The following is an 18,096-nucleotide window of genomic DNA, read 5'->3' as shown; positions in this document are numbered from 1 at the left end:
CTCCCTCCGGGAGCGAAGGTGCCGTCTCTCTGGTGGGATCCTGCTGCGATGCCGCGCTGCGGCCCGGCCAGCCGCCCGCTCCCCCCGGGGCTGTGCTGGACCCTGAGCTCCAGCCACCCCTCCCCAGCGAAGGGTTTGGTTTCTCAGCACAGCTCTGAGCGCCACGACGATTAAAACCACGTTTTTATTGGAAGTGTTTGCTGTACAACAGAGAACCGGCTGCGGCGCGCTCTCGGGGAGCCGGTACGCAGCTCCTTGGAACAGGCTGCTGAGAGCAGAAGCACCGTGACCGGAGTACGAAAATAATCGTCCGTAAATCACCAGCAGCTGACGCAGATCCCAAAGTGTCTCCAAGTACCATCCTCCCTTGCTCCTCAAACCCGACCCGCTGTCCTGGCGCTAGAAGCGGCTCTGACCAAGTCACGGGCTCGCCGCAGGGCCGCACAACTCGTCACAGCGTTTGTCTTGCACTCGGGTGAGAAATGGCCTTGCTGCCTCTCGGGCGAGCGTCGGGATCATCTCCTGCTCACACAACTCCAAATAAAACGCCCGTTTTCCGTACAGCGGAGGCGGCGGGTGCCAGCTCTGCCTCCGAAAGGGCCGGGAAGAGAGGACACCGCGGCGGCCCCAGAAGGCACACGGCTGACAACGGCGGGCGGCTGGCAGAGCCAGAGCCACGCTGCAGCACGAGGATTTTGTTTGCTGGAAATGATGGAACGTTGGCAAAATTCCCGGGGTGTTTTGTTTCTACCTGGGTTGACTTTGCATATTGACGGATTCACTAATGCTGACCCCTGGGGAGCAGAGGGAGGATGAGGATGTCCTGCCTCGGGAACTGGCTGGCAGGAGCCATGGAAGCGTTCGCTGCCAGTAAGGCAACACCGGAGAGCCGTGGGACCTGCGGTGGGAGCCGCGGCTGCAGCGCTGCTTATCGGCCGCTGAGCCTGGAGTGTGTCCCTCCCTCCCTCCATCCATCCATCCGTCCATCCATCCATCCGGCCTCTTCTGAGCGACCAGACAGACCAGTCTCTTTTTCACAGTAAAGCTGCTGCGGGCCCCACCAGCACGTCAGGAATGTGCCCCCAGTGCTGAGGCAAAGCAGCGTAGGGTTAAAATGCACTTTTAAGGTCATCTGAGGACACTAATTCCCTAAAGCACAAGCTCTCCTGCTTTTAATCCTTCTCCACTGCTTCCACTAGAGTTGCCATCTGGCTTCAAAAGCACCCTCTGTTCTGCTGCCACCCTGTCATGCCCTCAGCTTATTATGCAGGACAGCTGCCCCACTGCTTATTTTGGTAATTTCTGGAGCAAGCACCTGGAACCAAGGGAGGGACAGGGAGATTCTGGGGAGGGAAAGGAAAAACCTTGGCTTTGAGGTTAAAAATGGAGCATCAGTGACATCTGCCACTCTCCGGGTACCCGGCAGCATGAGGTAAGGAGGGCTGGCCAGGCCACTGAACCGTGCAATGTGGGCTCTTCGTCCCTCACCAAAGATGGAGAGATCTGCAACTTCCCTTCGAGCCCAGGGGGCAGCACGGGCTGCGCCACCCCCTCGCTTTTCCAGGGCCAGGCAGAGCGAAGCCCAGCGCTGCAAACCCCAGCGTTCCGGCCGAGCCCTCGCGCTGCGTGTACCGGCCCCGGCCGTGAGCGAGCTCCTCCTGGCACCAGCCGTCTGACCGTGGGACCTGGGACCTTCCCAGGGGCCTTTCCTGCAGCTTCTCCGGCTTTAGTGCCAGGGAAGCCGCTGCGGCCAGCTGTGTCCTCTGCTGCTGCGGCAGTCAGGGCACCAGCGCTGGGCACAGCTGTGGGGAGCACCTTCCCATCCCTCATCTCTGGGCACTTTTCCTTCATGCAGCCAGGGCGATGGGAGAAGATGCAGAGCCTCGAGGAGAAACGTTCCTTAACGCTTCTCCATGACGGGAGCGCCAGGGAAGGCAGCCCTTGTTCCCTGGCAGCTCGCTGTGACCCTGGCACAGTTTTCTGGTCTTTCCCTTTGGACGCTCACAAAGAGAAAAGCTGCAGCGATGGCTCAGGGAATGAAATGTTAATGCCCAGCTGGCACATGCTCCCTGGAGCTCAAACATCCAGCCAAAGCAGAGCAGTTCCTGTCTTTACAAATCCCTCCTCTGGCTTTCCTCTCTGGGAAGCTGAGGAGTTGCACAGCTCAGCCCAGGGAGGCAGGATCACAACACAGACCTCTCAGCCCTGTCTCTGCTCCCTTGTGCTTTCCAGCTTTGTCCTCCAATGCAGAGTGCTCCAGTGGTCTGCAGTGGGGCTTCCTCAGGCCTCTAGGAATTAGCACCACCTGCCCAGAGAAGGGAAAAGAAGAAAACAACCCCAACAGGCAGGTGCTAGTGGCTGTACAGACACTGCTGCCTCGACACCGGGCAGGGGATTCTGCCTCCCTGGCAGCTGGGGCTGGGGCTGAGCCCTCCCTGTGCCGATGGAAAGCTTCCTGCTCCTCCTCACCCAACAGTCCGGCCGTCAGGCTCTGCTAGCAGGTCTCGGCAACCGAGATGGCTTCGCAGTGAGCAGGAGAGGGCACGGCAGGGTTAACCCTGCAAGCAGAGACGTGCAGTCAGCTGCAGCATCCTTACAGCAAGGGGATGAACAACCCTGGCTGGCTCCCTTGGAGACTGCAGGAAGATCCTGAGCCAGGAAAGCTGAGTAGCTCCCTGCAGGAGGGACAGGGAGGGGAGGGATAGAGATGGCTCCGAGTCTGTCCCAGAAGCTCCAGGCCGGAGGGCTGCCAACCTGCACTGGAGGACAAGGAGGTGCTGGGAGCTCTGTTCAGCCTCTGCCACCTCCGCTCTCCCGAGGAGCCGGGCTGGTTTCCCTCCCTCCGCCCTGGCAGAGTGGCGGCAGCTCGAGGGCACCGTCTGCAGGGAGCAGGTAGGACCAGCTGCCCCCACAGCTGGGGCAAGTGGGAATGTGCAATGAATTCCCTTTTAAAAAAATCATACAAAATTATTTGGCTAATAAATTAAAAAGTCACTTGGTCACCACTGCGGGGAACTGCTGCTGTTCTTCTTGGGGAGGGCCCGGGAGGGACCCTCTGGGGCAAGCCCAGGGCCAGTGGCCGGTTCGACCCAGGCGAGGGGATTACTGCTTGCGTGTTCCCAGCTGGAAGCGCGCTTCCTCGGAGATCCCGTACTGCTCCAGGGGGTCCTGCAGCAAGAACACAGGGAAGATGTCGATAAGGGGGGAGGCCAGGACTGTCCCTCAACCAGACTGCAGCCTGGGGCCAATTCCAGGCAGGTGCTGGATTCACCCCCAGCTGCTGTTTCTGGTGCAGGAGGTCCAGCAGCCCTTGGGCACGGCGGACAGCCGAGGTTCACGGGCTGCATTCGGTCCACACTGGCACTGGAGTGCGTGGGTGAGCCGCAGCCACCTCTGCCACCTCCAGCAGGGATGCTCCAAGGAGCCTGGCAGAGGGGTGAGCAGCATCTCAACACACGTACGCTCTGATCTTGCCAGGGATGGCTGTGAACTCTTCCAGAGAACCGGTGGGAGTCTGGGCTAGCTCAGGCCAGACCTGTCTCCAGGCACAAACCTCGGGCCACTCTGCCACTGGAAGAGGGCACACAGGAGAGCCAGAGCTGAGCACAACGCAGGCTGCTCGGCAGAGGAAGAATCACAGAATCAAGGAATGGTTTGGGTTGGAAGGGACCTCAAAGATCATCCAGTTCCAACCCCCCTGCCATGGGCAGGGACACCCTCCACTACACCAGGTTGCTCAAAGCCCCATCCAACCTGGCCTTGAACACAGCCAGGGATGGGGCAGCCACAGCTTCTCTGGGCAACCTGCTCCAGTGCCTCACCACCCTCAGAGGGAAGAATTTCTTCCTTATATCTAATCAAATTCTCCCCTCTTTCAGTTTAAAGCCATTGCCCCGTGTCCTGTCACTACATGCCCTTGTCCAAAGTCCCTCTCCAGCTTTCCTGTAGGCCCTTTAAGTATTGGAAAGCTGCAATAAGATCACCCTGGAGCCACCTTTTCTCCAGGCTGAACAGCCCCAACTTTCTCAGCCTGTCTCCAGAGCAGAGGTGCTCCAGCCCTCGCATCATCTCCATGGCCTCCTCTGGACCCGCTCAAACCAAAAACGAAGACTCTCAGGTCCAGCTGTGGACACCACAGCTTCAGGAACTGGCTTATTACAGGATCTCTGTCACCCACATGGCAGCAAACAGCCTCATGCAGGACAGTCGGCAGCAACACCTGAGGTCACCAGCCCCTGCCCCAGTCCAAACCCATCAGTCACCACCTGGCAGGCCGACTTCCTGGGACTCACCTTCCCTGTCATTTTCTGGATCTCGTTCCGGTAGAAAATCAAGCTCCTCCTCATAAACTCATAGCTGTAAGACAGGAACAGACCATGCAGCAGGCTGAGCAGAAAAGGATGTGGAGAAGTTTCGGATGCTATTTAGAGCTGACGGAAGCTTGCTCGGGAGGAGATAACTGCTTCCTCCCGGGGTTCACCACAAGCTGATCCCAGAAAACAGCACAGAGCGCGCAACGCAGACCTGGCACGGGTGGCTCAGCCTACCTGGCTCGCTTGAGTGCCTCAATCCACTCCTGACACTGCTCCTCGCTGTCGCATTCGAAGCAGTATTTCCTCTCTGGCTCCTCCATGAAACCTGCCGGGGTAAGGAAAAGGCTTAACAGAGGTCCTGGCAGAGCTGCCTGCGCTCTCCTATCTCCCTCCCCAGACTCTGCCAGGCCACAGTTGGCATTTCTGTTCAACGATGACGAGCTGGGGACAAGCTGGTAACCCCCTCAGGCCCCTCTCCTGCTCTGGGTGGCTCCTGGCCGGCCTGGAGCAGCTGCCTACAGTGTCTGCCAGCTTATGGCAGCCAGAGACTTCAGAGAGGAAGGAACAGCTTCTCAAACTGAGCGCGACGGCTCCGAACTGAGCAGAACCAACACGGGCAGATCCAGGACTGAACCTCCCTGAGCCTCCTTGCAAACAGTCACCGGAGATTTAGTAATCCGAGTGGGAAATGGCCCGAGGAAGCGATGTGGATATCCGCAAAGGGCAGCCATCTGAGGAATTAAATCGCCCTTGGAGAAGGTGCTGACCTGTCTTTGCTCGAGGCTGGGAAACTGGTACTGTGCCCAGTGGGAAGCAAGTCCCCGTGCAGCCCCAGTTCTTCACCAAGACAGAATCAGGACAGCTAATTAATTACACTGGTCCCAGAGCTGTGCTCGTTAGCGCACGGCCCACAGAGATGTGGGCTGCTGCTGAGAAAGAACTGGGTCGGACTGGTCCCCTCCGGGCTGCCATGCGGGGCACAACCCGACACGGCTGCCGGCCGTTTGAACACTTTTCTCAGGAATCCTCATTCCCAGAGCTCCCGACAGTCCTGAAGCCCCAGGAATTCAGAGTGTGGTGCTCAGAGAGGTCGGTGTGTTCAGGCTCTGGGAGGGCCCTTCGGAGACAGCGGGAACATCCCCTCTCCCCACCGAAAGGGGAGACAAAGCTCTGCACAGAAACGCAGCTGTACGACACCCAGGCCAAGAGATACGGGGATGGCCTTGGAGAAACATCCTGTTATTTTTGCCACATGCCTCTCCCACAAGGATGAGTTGTGGGATGGAAGGCCGAGCACCACGGGCCAGCTGGAGCCACAGCTATCGGCACAAGGACAAACAGCGTGGCGGGAGGACTGGTGCGAGACCAGTCCCACGGATGCCTTATCTGAGGCTCGCTTTTTTCCCGATAAAACGCCGCAGCACAGGAGCAGCGATCTGTCCGCACCAAACCCTCCCCGAGAGGGGCTTCCACAGGCATTAACCGTGCTCCGACCGGTGCTCCTGTGCCTCTGCCCCCATGCAGCTGTGCCAGTCGGACTGCTCCAGCCAGCGATGAAGTCCCGCTGTCCGCGGGACAGGGCACGGATGGGCCAGCGAACAGGGAACGTGTTTGTGGAACTCACTGATGGAGAAGACATTCTCCTCCTCCTTGGTGATCCGGCAGTGCTCCAGCAGCAGGGCTCCAATGGGCTGCAAAAGACCCGGAGAGAGGGTGTGAGCCACGTGGCAGTGGTCTGACCCGCAGAGTTGGCCGAGTTAAGGAGTTTCGTGGCCGGGTGCCACTTCTGAGGGAACTCCGTCCGACTGCACCAGCATTCCACGAGCTTTTCATGGAGCTTTTGCACCCACGGACACACTGCGCTGCTCCAGCCTGGGACACTTTGCACGTGTCAACGAGGGGTTAAACATTTCTGCCCACTCACCTTCCACCTGGGCTCTGGCTCTGGGAGGGAAGTGAACGTCCTTGCGCAGGGAATCAAAGACCAAAGATTTAACACGACGCACGGGACAGCTCCCACCACACACCACTGTGCCACAGCTCCCGCCACGCGGGCACGGCTCCCACCATGTGCCACGGCTCCCAGTGCATGGGCACAGCTCCCACCATGCGCCACGGTTCCTGCCACGCGGGCACGGCTCTGGCCAAGCACCATGGCTCACACCACGCACCGCAGCTCCCAACGCGTGGGCATGGCTCCCGCCGCATGCCACTGCGCCACATGCCACGGCTCTTGCCATGCAGGCACAGCTCCCGCCACGTGGGCACAGCTCCTGCCACGCACCATGGCTCCCGCCATGCACCACTGCGCCACAGCTCCTGCCCCACGGGCACAGCTCCCGCCACGCAGTCCTGGAGCCACCCCAGAGGTGCGGAGCAGCTCCGGACAAACACCCCAACGGGAGCTGCTCCTCGCGCGCCAGCACAGACACACAGACACGGGAAGCACAGGGTGACATGAGCCATGGACAGATGCCACCCCCACGGGAATTCTGCTGCCCAAGGGAACCGACACGCGGGAGGCCAACACGGCAGCAGGGAAGGTGCTGACACACCTGGCGTACGAGATGTTTCTGGCACAAGGGTGCCACACCAGCGCCCTGCGCCCACCTCCTGCACTATTTTGGGTCCATCCAGGAACATCCTCTGCCCTCCGTCGGAACACACAGGGGCGCTTCTGAACGACCACCGGGAAAGGGGGCGTCACGGGGGACGCGCCGGGGGGCAGCACGGGGGATGCACCGGGCGCTCAGAGCCCTGTGCCACCCCAGCAAACACGTGCCAGGGCGGCTGCCCGGCGCCTCAGCCCCACCCAGGGACCTGCGGCTGCAGCTCTGGCAACACAGCCGTCAGTGACTGCACTTCCACAGGAGGAGAAGACGGTGTTCCTGGAAACAGGGATGTTCCTGGAAAGAGGGATTATCAGAGTCAATGGTTTATAGTGGGCCGAGTCTGGCAATGCCACTAAAAGCTTTCCGGCCCCTTTGCCTGCAGCACCAGTGGGCACCCAGCGCCGTTCGCCACACCTATTACTGAGATTGGTTTTGTGTTCACTCTCCAACAAGGGAATCCTGAGCAACACTTATCCAGGGATTCATGAAAACCCACCGGATCCCAGCAGCAGCAAAACCAGAACCAGAACCCGGAGATCTCACCCCTCGTTCCTCTCTTCCCGGACCCAAACAGGGCTTCCACACGCCCAGAGTAACGACAGTGACAGGGCTGGCCCCAAACCTCCCGTGACCACGGGCTTCGCACGTGAGCGAAATTCCAGGCATAAAACCAGAGGGAACAGCCAATTCTTTTCCCAGCAGAGCACTACAGAAGCTTCCCCTCCCAGTTTGGCATGATACGGCCCAGTCCTACAAACATTCCAGGCTCTCCCTGGTGCAGCTTTGGAGCAAGGGTTACGTAACACCACCACCACCATCATCATCATCACCACCACCATCGCCACCATCATCGTCACCACCACCACCATCATCGTCACCACCACCACAGGTGCCGTACCTCCGTCTCATCCGTCCGGAAGTAGAAGAGGAAGTTGACAACAAGCTTCACGAGACGTTTCTTCAACGCTGCAAAGAAGACAACTGTTGAGGTGGGTGGAAGGGCCAGGCCAGCGGGCACGGGGGCGGCAGAGGGAAGCCCCTTCCACCCCTGCCAGTGCCCAGCATGGTGCCGCTTCCACCAAACTGATGCAGAACTGATGTGGCACCGTGTCACTGCCATGGAATGGGTTGGGCTGGGAGGGACCTCAGAGACCATCCAGTTCCAACCCCCCTGCCACGGGCAGGGACACCTTCCACTACACCAGGTTGCCCAAAGCCCCATCCAACCTGGCCTTGAACACTGCCAGGGATGGGGCAGCCACAGCTTCTCTGGGCAACCTGTGCCAGTGCCTCCCCACCCTCTGAGGGAAGAATTTCTTCCTTAGATCCCATGGAAATCTCCCCTCTTTCCGTTCCACGCCGTTGCCCCGTGTCCCGTCACTCCGGCCCGTGCCCAAGGCCGCCACACAGCGGGAGCTCCTCTCACACCCAACGGCGGCTTCGCGCAGAAATTTCCCGGAGATTCCAGGAAAAGGGCCACTTCCTCCAACCTCCGCTCCCCGTGGGCCCCCCCCAGCCCCACTGTCCCCCCTTCTCCAGTCCTGCCACAGAACTCCGCTCCGGGCCTGACCCTGGACCAGATGCCACCACTTGTCCTCCCCAGTCATACACACCAGTCCTCCCAGTCCTGGCCACGCAGTTCAGCCAGTCCTGACCCCCTTTGCCCAGTATTCCCAGTCCTGCCCTGGTCCTACCCCCAGTTTCCCAGTCCTGATTCTCCAGTAGCACAACCCCTGTGCCCCAGGGTGCCCAGTTCTTCCAGTCCTTCTCCCCCAGTCCCTCCAGTCACCCCTGTCCCCAGTTCTCCCAGTCCCTCTCCCCCAGTCACTCCAGTCCTTCTCCCCTAGTTCTCCCAGTCCCTCTCCCCTAGTCCTCCCAGTCCCTCTCCCCCAGTTCTCCCAGTCCCTCTCCCCCAGTTCTCCCAGTCCCTCTCCCCCAGTTCTCCCAGTCCCTCTCCCCCAGTTCTCCCAGTCCCTCTCCCCCAGCTCTCCCAGTCCCTCTCCCCCAGTCCCTCCAGTCCACCTCCCCCAGTTCTCCCAGTCCCTCTCCCCCAGTCCCTCCAGTCCCCCTCCCCCAGTTCTCCCAGTCCCTCTCCCCCAGTTCTCCCAGTCCCTCTCCCCCAGTTCTCCCAGTCCCTCTCCCCCAGTCCCTCCAGTCACCCCTGTCTCCAGTTCTCCCAGTCCCTCTCCCCCAGTCCCTCCAGTCCTTCTCCCCCAGTCCCTCCAGTTCCCCTCCCCCAGTTCTCCCAGTCCCTCTCCCCCAGTCCCTCCAGTCACCCCTGTCCCCAGTTCTCCCAGTCCCTCTCCCCCAGTTCTCCCAGTCCCTCTCCCCCAGTTCTCCCAGTCCCTCTCCCCCAGTTCTCCCAGTCCCAGTCCCTCTCCCCCAATTCTCCCAGTCCCTCTCCCCCAGTTCTCCCAGTCCCTCTCCCCCAGTTCTCCCAGTCCCTCTCCCCCAGTTCTCCCAGTCCCTCTCCCCCAGTTCTCCCAGTCCCAGTCCCTCTCCCCCAATTCTCCCAGTCCCAGTCCCTCTCCCCCAATTCTCCCAGTCCCAGTCCCTCTTCCCCAATTCTCCCAGTCCCAGTCCCTCTCCCCCAATTCTCCCAGTCCCAGTCCCTCTCCCCCAGTTCTCCCAGTCCCAGTCCCTCTCCCCCAGTTCTCCCAGTCCCAGTCCCAGTCCCTCTCCCTCAGTCCCTCCAGTCCCTCTGCCCGAGTCCCTCCAGCCCCTGTCCCCCAGTCCCCCCCGCCCCCCTCACCGCTGCCCTTCTTCGGCGCCCTCATCCGGACCTCCGCCGCCTTCTCGGCGGGCTGCCGGGCGAGGGACAGCAGCTCCCGCTCGTTGTACCGCATGGCGCGGCCCGACCCCCGCCCCGCTACGGCCGCGCCATCGCCCCGGCCCCGGCCCCGGCCCCGCCCGCCCGGAAGCGCTCGCGCCGGAAGCCGGAAGTCGGGGGGGGGGGGGGGGTAGGGGGCAGCGCGCATGCGCGGCAGCGAGGAGCGGGCCCGAGCGCGGCGGTACGGCCGGGGGGGGCCGGGGGGTCTGGGCCTTGTTGGGGGGGGGGGCGGGGGACGGACCTGTGGGGCCCTGAGTGTCCCTGAGGGGGGGGGAGCCGTGTGGAGGGGCGTGTGGGGGTGTTTGGGGGGGGCTGTGGGCGCTGGGGGGGTGAGGGGGGCTGTGATTCTCACTGGGGGGGTTGGGGGGGCCGTGATTCTCACTGGGGGTGTTTGGGGGGGTTGGGGGGGCTGTGATTCTCACTGGGGGTGTTTGGGGGGGTTGGGGGGGGCTGTGATTCTCACTGGGGGTGTTTGGGGGGATTAGGGGGGGCTGTGATTCTCACTGGGGGTGTTTGGGGGGGGTTTGACCCTTGCTGAGGTGTTGGGGGGCGCTTGGGGGGGGCTGTGACTCTCGCTGGGGGTGTCTGGGGGGGCTGTGACCCGTGTGGGGAGCATTTAGGGGGGACTGTGACCCTTACCGAGGGGCTGAGGGTCTCCCTGGTCTGTCTGCAAAGGTCTTACCCTCGCGGGGGGGTTCGTGTGTGAGGGGGGGGGCCTCTGGGACCTCCCCCGGGGGTGGGGGACAGTGTGTGGGGGGGCTGTGCAGGGTTTGAGGGAGCATGGGGATGGCTCGGGGGACATGTTGGGGTGGGAGGCAGTGCTGCTCCAGGTGGTGGAGAGGGGCTCCGGGCCTGGGGGGGTGGGCATGTGCTGGTGGGGCTGTGCGTGCTGGGGAGGAACAAGTGTCTGGGGAGAAGAGGCTGAGGGAGGGGAAGGGCTCGGGATGGGGGCGGGGTGCCATGTTATTTGGGATCATTTTGTGACACTCGACGTGCCAAGTCAGTGGCACGAGACTGAAACGGCGTCATGTGGGGGTGTCCAGAGCCTGGCGGTGGTGCCCGGCTTGTCCCCACTGGCGGGTCTGGATCGTGGGGTGTCCCCGGGCAAGGAGACACGTTGGTGACCACTCCCGTTGCTTCCCTCCATTTTTCCAGGCTCTTTCTTTCTCCGTAAGTAACTGCAACACAGAAGCTCCCATCATGGATTTTCAGCATCGTCCTGGAGGTAAAACTGGAAGCGGGGGCGTAGCCTCTGCCTCTGAGAGCAACCGGGACCGCCGGGAGAGGCTCCGGCAGCTGGCTCTGGAAACCATTGACATCAACAAGGTGAGCCCGGCCCCGCCACGCAGGGAGGGCAGGGCGCCTGGAACCTGCCCCACAGGCTGTCGTGGGGATGGGTCTGGAGCTTTGCCTGAGGGAAATAACGGGGATTTAGTGGGGAGCTGTGGGCTGGAACAGAACGTTTCTGTTCCTGGGAACGTGGGAGTCAGGTGAGTTTGTGGCAGGGCTGAGCAGAGAGGCGCCCGCGATTCAGGGAGCTGCGCACAGAATCCCAGCATGTCAGGGACTGGGAGGAACCTCAAAGGATCATCGAGTCCAACCCCCCTGCTGGAGCAGGACCACCTAGATCAGATCACACAAGAACGCGTCCAGGCGGGTTTGGAACATCTCCAGAGAAGGAGACTCCACAACCTCTCTGGGCAGCCTGTTCCAGTGTTCTGTTCCCCTCACTGGGAAGAAGTTCTTCCTCATGTTTAAGCGGAATCTCCTGTGTTCCAGCTTAGATCCATTTCCCCTTGTCCTATCATTGGATGCCACTGAGAAGAGCCTGGCTCCATCCTCATGACAGTCAGCCTTTCCATATTTATAAACATTCATGAGGTCCCCCCTCAGTCTCCTCTTCTCCAAGCTAAAGAGCCCCAGCTCCCTCAGCCTTTCCTCAGAAGGGAGATGCTCCACTCCCTTCATCATCATCGTGGCCCTGCGCTGGACTCTCTCCAGCAGTTCCCTGTCCTTCTTGAACTGGGGGGCCCAGAACTGGACACAATATTGCAGATGCGGCCTCACCAGGGCAGAGTAGAGGGGGAGGAGAACCTCTCTCGACCTACTCACCACACCCCTTCTAATACACCCCAGGATGCCATTGGCCTTCTTGGCCACCAGGGCACATTGCTGGCTCATGGCCATCCTGCTGTCCACCAGAACCCCCATGTCCCTTTCCCCTGTGCTGCTCCCCAGCAGTTCAGTCGCCAACTTGTGCTGCGTGTTTAGTCTCCTCAGGGAGAGGAGTCACAAAGCTGCTGTCGTTTCTGCTCTTGTAGTCCCAGAGCAGAGCCAGGGAGTCATGGAATGGTTGGGGTTGGAATTCTCGCAGTCCCAGAGCAGAGCCAGGGAATCATGGAATGGTTAGGGTTGGAATTTGCTGTGACCTGTTGCCCGTTCCCCCCAGGACCCGTACTTCATGAAGAACCACCTGGGCTCGTATGAGTGCAAGCTGTGCCTGACGCTGCACAACAACGAGGTGAGCCGCCCCGCTGTGCCCGCCCCGGCAGCAGGTTTTTCGGATGTTGGCAGCTTCAGGCAGGAGAACTGGGGGGTGCTGGTGGCTGGCTGCTGAGGAGGGGACGGGGGGCCAGTGACTGGTGCGTGTGGAGCTTGTGGCAGTTCAGCAGGAATGTTCCTCAAAAATTTCTTCTCAAAAATATTCCTTCTTTTTGAGGAAGATTCCTCTCTGCTGAGGTTTCAAATACCCTTGTCAACGTGCGACATAGTCTTCTCTGTGACAGGGCTCTGTCCGTGTAGGAGCAGTTCTGTCTTCACTCAACTTCCTTCTGCCTTGGGTTTGATTTCAGGGAAGCTACTTGGCACATACCCAGGGCAAGAAGCACCAGACCAACCTGTAAGTCCTTCCAGCTTTGTTCTTTGTTACCCCAGCACTTCCAAACGATGGTGGTGGTGTGCATCTGTGCATCTTGACCTCTGTCATATCGCGGCACGTGAATATTCTTGGGCTGTGTGTGTTTCCTAGTGAACAGCCTGGCACCAGCCAGCAGGTACAGACTCGGTCTGCTCCAAAAAATGCTGCTGAGAAGCTCCGTTTTGAGCTCAAGTTCAAAAGTTGTGGGATTTCTGAAGGAAGGGAGAGAGTCTTAAGAGCAAACTGAGTCGAGTTAAAAGGATCTGGTTTTGTGAGTACAGGCTGGGAGAAGTTTTTAAGTTTAATTTTAAGAAATCCATTTTGCTTTGGTTCAGATGACTTAACTTGTGGGCTTTTTTCTTTTTTATTTCAAGAAGTAAGTCTTCTCAAATCCGTCTGTGGAGACGGGCACCAAGGTCATCTGGGGGGTGGATGGATAATTGAGGTGACAGCCTTTGGTCAGGGGAAGGCGTGGATACAACCAGCCCGTAGTGGTGCTTGTGGAAGAGAAAGAGCAGGTTTTCCTGGCATGCTTTCTGTGAGGCACGGAGTGTTCTGTGCAGAGGGACCTAAACTGCTCCCAGTGGATCCTTTAGAAACAGGTATGGCTAACCTTTCCAGTTTGGCATGTTTCCAACTCATCCAGGGCCCGTCGAGCCGCCAAGGAGGCAAAGGAAGCTCCTGCCCAGCCCGCACCAGAAAAAGTCAAAGTGGAAGTGAAGAAATTTGTGAAAATCGGACGACCGGGTTACAAGGGTATGTCGGGGTGTCTGTCGTGGGGCCACCTGGTGCCTGCTGGAGCTTGCCTGACGTGCAGAGCTGTGGGTGGGCATTAGTCATCAGACTTTTGAGCAGATCTGGGCTTATCTCGTGATGTCCTTTGTTGTTTGAATTACATGGAACATCTCTTTCTTGCTGGCAGTCGAGTGAGAACCATTTTAATCATGGATTGGTGCGTCTGAGTCTTTCAGCCCTTAGTCGTCACGCCGGAGATGATGACATTGTTTCAGTCTCGCTCCTCCTTTCGTCCTGCTGTGCCATCTTTCACTGATGCCCATAAACCACTCGTTGCTCGAGTCTCTCCTCTGAGCTCCTCGTTGTGTTGTTCTGGCCTTCAGTGTGCAGCTTGGCTTCTTTATCTGCCAGCTGTGTTCTGCGGGGCAGTGTCTGCCCCACGGCCCCTGGATTTCCGTGGAGATCCCGAGTAACTTCCATTAAAGACAATGTGGCATTTTGTTTGATAAATGGGAGGAAAAGAATGCAGTCCTTTGTTGTTGGAAGCTTTGTGTGTTTCCTAGGGCACAAATAATGTTGCTCTCATCCTGCTCTGCCATGTACTGAGCTTCTCTTTCTTCACAGTGACCAAGCAGAGAGATCCAGAAACAGGCCAGCAGAGCCTTCTCTTCCAGGTAGGGCACTGTTAATATTCCTGGTGTTTGGGTTATCACAGTAAAAGTGCCGCTAAACGTGCAGTTCTTTGCAGGATTCATGAAATAAATACATTTTTTTTAAAAAAAAAGGCCTTACCTTGCCATTCCTCTGCTGCTGATTGTGTCAAGCAAATCCATGATGGCAGCTGACAAGCTGTTTCCTCCGGTGGCTCCAAGTTTTCTTCGGAGCTGATCTCTCGATACGCTTCATAGTTGAGGGGTTTGTGCTGTACGAAGGGGGAGGGAAAAGGGGATGTTCTCCTTAATGCCGCCATAAACACCCCGCAGATCGACTACCCGGAGATTGCAGAAAGCATCATGCCCCGTCACCGGTTCATGTCGGCCTACGAGCAAAGGATCGAGCCCCCTGACCGGCGCTGGCAGTACCTTCTGATGGCAGCGGAGCCCTACGAAACCATAGCTTTCAAGGTAGGAGCTGGGGTTAACTGGTTATTGGGAAAGTTCCCTTCCCATGTTCTCCAAGACATTAATTCCCAGTGAGCATCATTACGGACTCCCGTTCGAGCCTTCAGGGGTTAATGGAGTGGAAAGGGGAGGCAAGAAGACATGACTGGAAGTCATTAAACCCTGCTGAGAACTGGTGGAGGACTCTGGCACGGAAACTAGGCTGTGTGCTGAGCTCTGGGGAGCCATTGAATTCCCAGTGCCTGGCGCAGAAAGGAGCCTGCTGGGCTTTGCTCCTCAGCCTTCGTGCAGATGTTAAGAGAAGGTTTTTTGCCAGGACACTTGTCCTTGACCAGTAGGGAGGCAACTTAATTCTTTCCTGCCCCCGTATCTATCCAGTAACATCCGAGACTAGCGCGTCTCAAAGGCCTGGAACAACTGTGCTTATCTTGCAGGCTCTGGTGCTAAAAACGGCCCTCGAGCTGATCTGGTGGTGCCAATAATAACTCCTTGTTCGTTCTTCTTGCAGGTGCCAAGCAGAGAAATCGACAAAGCAGAAGGGAAGTTTTGGACCCACTGGAACAGGGAGACCAAACAGGTAGCTGGAGCACTGCACCGTCTTTCGTCAGGGTTACAGAGGGAGCAGGAGGGAAGAGCCGTTCGCGGGGAACGGCAATGCAGGGAGAGTGCACATCCATGCTCTCTGCGCTGGCTCTGCTGCCAAAATCTCCATTCCTTCAAGGCAGCTGTCAGAGAGGTCTTTGTGGTCTTTGTGAGGGTTTCACCGGAGAGGCAGAGTCCTCAGGTGCTGGCAGCAGCACGACGCCGGGCCCTCGCCGTGGCTCCTCGCCGCGTGTTCCCTGCTCGCAGCTGCCTGTGGCGAGGATGTGCTCACTGGGCATCGCGTGTGGGAGCAGGGGATGAAGGCACAGTGGGGGTACTGACCCCGCCACGGGTAGCTTAGTGTTTACAACAGGCTTAGAGGAGTTACTGGCCAGTACTGGTGCCAGTCATGGGTGCTGCCAGAGCTGGGAAGGTAGCAGGTCAGGAGAGATCCGAGCTGTGTTCCTGGAGGCAGAGAGCACGGACAGAGCAGCCGTCTTGTGCGACGGCGCAGAGTTGTCCTGAGGATTCATTGTCTCCTTCTCTTCACTTTCCTCTTCTCCCTTCCCCAGTTCTTCCTTCAATTCCACTTCAAGATGGAGAAGCCCCCAGCTCCCCCAAACCTGCCTCCAGGGCCGCCAACCGTGAAGCGGCCCCCGCCACCCCCGCTGATGAACGGTTTGCCCCCGAGGCCGCCTCTGCCGGACTCCATGCCGCCGCCTCCCCCGGGAGGCATGACTCTGCCTCCTATGCCTCCCTCCGGACCAGTGCCACCTCCTCCAGTGCCGCCTCAGTTGCCACCAGCACCCGGTGTACCCCCTCCTGCCCCTCTGCCACCCATGATGAGACCCCCCCTCCCCACGGAGGGGCCAGGCACTATCCCCCCTCCGCCTCCCTCCAACTGAAGCCCCTCCTGGACTCGGTCCTGTTGGACTCCTCTAGCTCCTGTCTTTTTATACGCAGCTCACAGCTGGTTCAGAGGAATATTTGGTTTGTATGCCTGGGAATGTGACTCAATCCTGTAGGTTCATTAAAAGGTTTTCAGTTTTCCTTTCTCTCTGTTTTCCTGTGCTTTGGTTAAAAATGTTGCCGTGCGTTTGCTTTTTTTAGCTCTGAGATACATAAAACATTCCCAATCTGGTTTAGTTTTGCAAATTCTCCAAAGAGGAGGCAGAGAATTGGAAATCTCTCGGTGCCTCACCTACTTCTGACTGAACAGCTGCCTCAACCTCAGCCCAGCCGTGCTGGCTTAACATATTGCCCGTGCGCAGGCTGCTTGACACGTGTCCCGTGAATTCCCAGCCGCTTCCTCAGTTGCTGTTTGACCGAAGTTCTTAAGCTGTTCGTTTGGTGCTGGGGAGATGTCGGAGACACACGGAAGGAATTCTGTGACTGCAGCCCCAGGAATCACAGCAGTGGGTAGAATGGAGGGCAAGCAGGATTTTCTAAATCCAGTTTGGTTTGGTTTTCCTGCTGAATTACGGTTGCAATCAGAAGAGAATCATAGAATCATGGAATGGTTTGGGTTGGAAGGGACCTCAGACATCATCTAGTTCCAAACCCCCTCCATGAGCAGGGACACCCTCCACTACACCAGGTTGCCCAAAGCCTCATCCAACCTGGCCTGGAACACTGCCAGGGATGGGGCAGCCACAACTTCTCTGGGCAACATATTCTGGTGCCTCATCACCCTCAGAGGGAAGAATTTCTTCCTTAGATCCCATCGAAATCTCCCCTCTTTCAGTTTAAAGCCATTGCCCCGTGTCCTGTCACTACACACCCTTGTCCAAAGCCCCTCTCCAGCTTTCCTGCAGCCCCTTTAGGCACTGGAAGGTGCTGGAAGGTCTCCCCAGAGCCTTCTCTTCTCCAGGCTGAACAGCCCCAACTCTCCCAGCCTGTCTCCAGAGCAGAGGTGCTCCAGCCCTCGGAGCAAGAGCATCACTCTGCTGTGTTTGGAAACCTTTCTCCTCCCGGTGCCAGAGCACTGTACTGCAGCTCAGGTGTTGCCAGCTCAAAGCTGGAAACGTCTCTGCTGAGGAAATGGGGCTGGCCTGCTGCTCGGGAGCCATGGAAAAGCACCGGACAGGATTTCATTGACAATTCCAGAGAGGCAAACCGTCCTTCCCTGGCACACAGCTGCTCCTGCCCGCTGCTCGCTGGGCTCTTCGCGCCAGACAAAGCGTCGGTGGCAGAGCCAGAGATCTCTGGAAATGTTTGGTCAAATTACCAAAACTGCAGTGATACTAAATCTCAGCTTTTTATTATAATTCATTAAATGTCTGTGCTGTTATGAAGCACCTGCTGTCACGTAGGATTGTTGTTGTGTGGATCCTCCCACTAGCAGACTGGTTTTGGCAAGCTTTAGCCCTCTCTGGTTTTATTTATAGGAAAGGTTTCCTTCAAACAATCGTTTGGTTCCTATTAAAAAGTAAAAGTAGTTCTGAGCTTTCTCCTCTCTGTCCTTCCCAGGATTCATTTCACTGAACTGGGATGTCTCGGCACGGGATGCCAGGGTGCCGGGCGGGTAACGGCATTGCCAGAGGCTGGGCTGGCTGAGCCGGGCTCGCTCTTGGCCACTGCCCAGCTCGTTCCATGGCCCATGGGGCCCGGCAGCTACATGCCCCTTTGCTGGAGGAATCGAAGCCTTCGCCTCTTCTGCTGGCCTGACACGGGTCCCACCGCGAGCCGCGCAGACGCGAGGGCCGGGCACAGCGGCCAGCCCTCGCTGGCTTCGCCACCATGCCAGCAGCACCGTTGGGGCCCGGTGCCCACGTCGGCTTGTGTGGGTCTCCGCTTTGCCAGGTGCGGGTCCTTTGCCACAGCTCCTGTAGAGGAGAGGTAGGCGTTCGCCGACCTTCGTGTGGTGCCCCCGTCCCGCTCCGGCTCGGGTGCACAGTCCGTTCATGATGTGCTGTAGCCAGATCCTGAGCTCCGAACTGCAAAGTCTTGGAAGCCCAGAGACGGGTCTGAGTGTGTGTTGGAACTG

At 58.7% G+C, this 18,096-nt stretch overlaps 2 protein-coding genes across 3 annotated transcripts; one reads left to right on the top strand and one right to left on the bottom strand.

The window, feature by feature from the left end:
- Nucleotides 1-182: 182 nt before the first annotated feature.
- On the bottom strand, nucleotides 183-9,771 carry PLEKHJ1 (pleckstrin homology domain containing J1). The gene is made up of 6 exons (XM_086627767.1): nucleotides 9,678-9,771; nucleotides 7,824-7,891; nucleotides 5,938-6,004; nucleotides 4,548-4,638; nucleotides 4,293-4,356; nucleotides 183-3,168 (listed from the first exon to the last, which is right to left on the bottom strand). Exons 1-6 carry the CDS (start codon nucleotides 9,769-9,771, stop codon nucleotides 3,103-3,105), a joined length of 450 nt encoding a protein of 149 aa, XP_086483893.1. The 3' UTR covers nucleotides 183-3,102.
- SF3A2 (splicing factor 3a subunit 2) lies at nucleotides 7,887-16,160 on the top strand. Of its 2 annotated transcripts, none has more exons than XM_086627766.1 (9): nucleotides 7,887-7,914; nucleotides 10,911-11,081; nucleotides 12,205-12,276; nucleotides 12,608-12,654; nucleotides 13,319-13,428; nucleotides 14,032-14,081; nucleotides 14,391-14,531; nucleotides 15,037-15,105; nucleotides 15,683-16,160. In XM_086627766.1, exons 2-9 carry the CDS (start codon nucleotides 10,956-10,958, stop codon nucleotides 16,013-16,015), a joined length of 948 nt encoding a protein of 315 aa, XP_086483892.1. In that variant the 5' UTR covers nucleotides 7,887-7,914; nucleotides 10,911-10,955; the 3' UTR covers nucleotides 16,016-16,160. The 2 variants fall into 2 exon arrangements, with proteins under 2 accessions (XP_086483892.1, XP_086483891.1); XM_086627765.1 differs by lacking the exon at nucleotides 7,887-7,914 and adding an exon at nucleotides 9,904-9,936.
- The last annotated feature ends 1,936 nt before the right edge of the window (nucleotides 16,161-18,096 follow it).

Source organism: Tauraco erythrolophus, chromosome 28, assembly GCF_009769465.1.
Source record: "Tauraco erythrolophus isolate bTauEry1 chromosome 28, bTauEry1.pri, whole genome shotgun sequence".
NCBI classification, from domain to species: domain Eukaryota; kingdom Metazoa; phylum Chordata; class Aves; order Musophagiformes; family Musophagidae; genus Tauraco; species Tauraco erythrolophus.
Note: the sequence above shows the minus strand (reverse complement) of the source record. Positions and strands in the feature narration are given on the sequence as shown.

What these genes read in the sequence shown, in the direction of transcription:
- PLEKHJ1 (XM_086627767.1), bottom strand. Translation starts at nt 9,771, where the DNA reads ATGCGGTACAACGAGCGGGAGCTGCTGTCCCTCGCCCGGCAGCCCGCC. An exon ending in GGAGAATGTCTTCTCCATCA is followed by an intron (nt 4,639 to 5,937) that starts GTGAGTTCCACA and finishes TTACCCCGGCAG; the next exon opens with GTTTCATGGAGGAGCCAGAG. An exon ending in GAGGCACTCAAGCGAGCCAG is followed by an intron (nt 4,357 to 4,547) that starts GTAGGCTGAGCC and finishes CCTGTCTTACAG; the next exon opens with CTATGAGTTTATGAGGAGGA.
- SF3A2 (XM_086627766.1), top strand. Translation starts at nt 10,956, where the DNA reads ATGGATTTTCAGCATCGTCCTGGAGGTAAAACTGGAAGCGGGGGCGTA. An exon ending in ACGAAACCATAGCTTTCAAG is followed by an intron (nt 14,532 to 15,036) that starts GTAGGAGCTGGG and finishes TTCTTCTTGCAG; the next exon opens with GTGCCAAGCAGAGAAATCGA. An exon ending in GGAACAGGGAGACCAAACAG is followed by an intron (nt 15,106 to 15,682) that starts GTAGCTGGAGCA and finishes TCCCTTCCCCAG; the next exon opens with TTCTTCCTTCAATTCCACTT.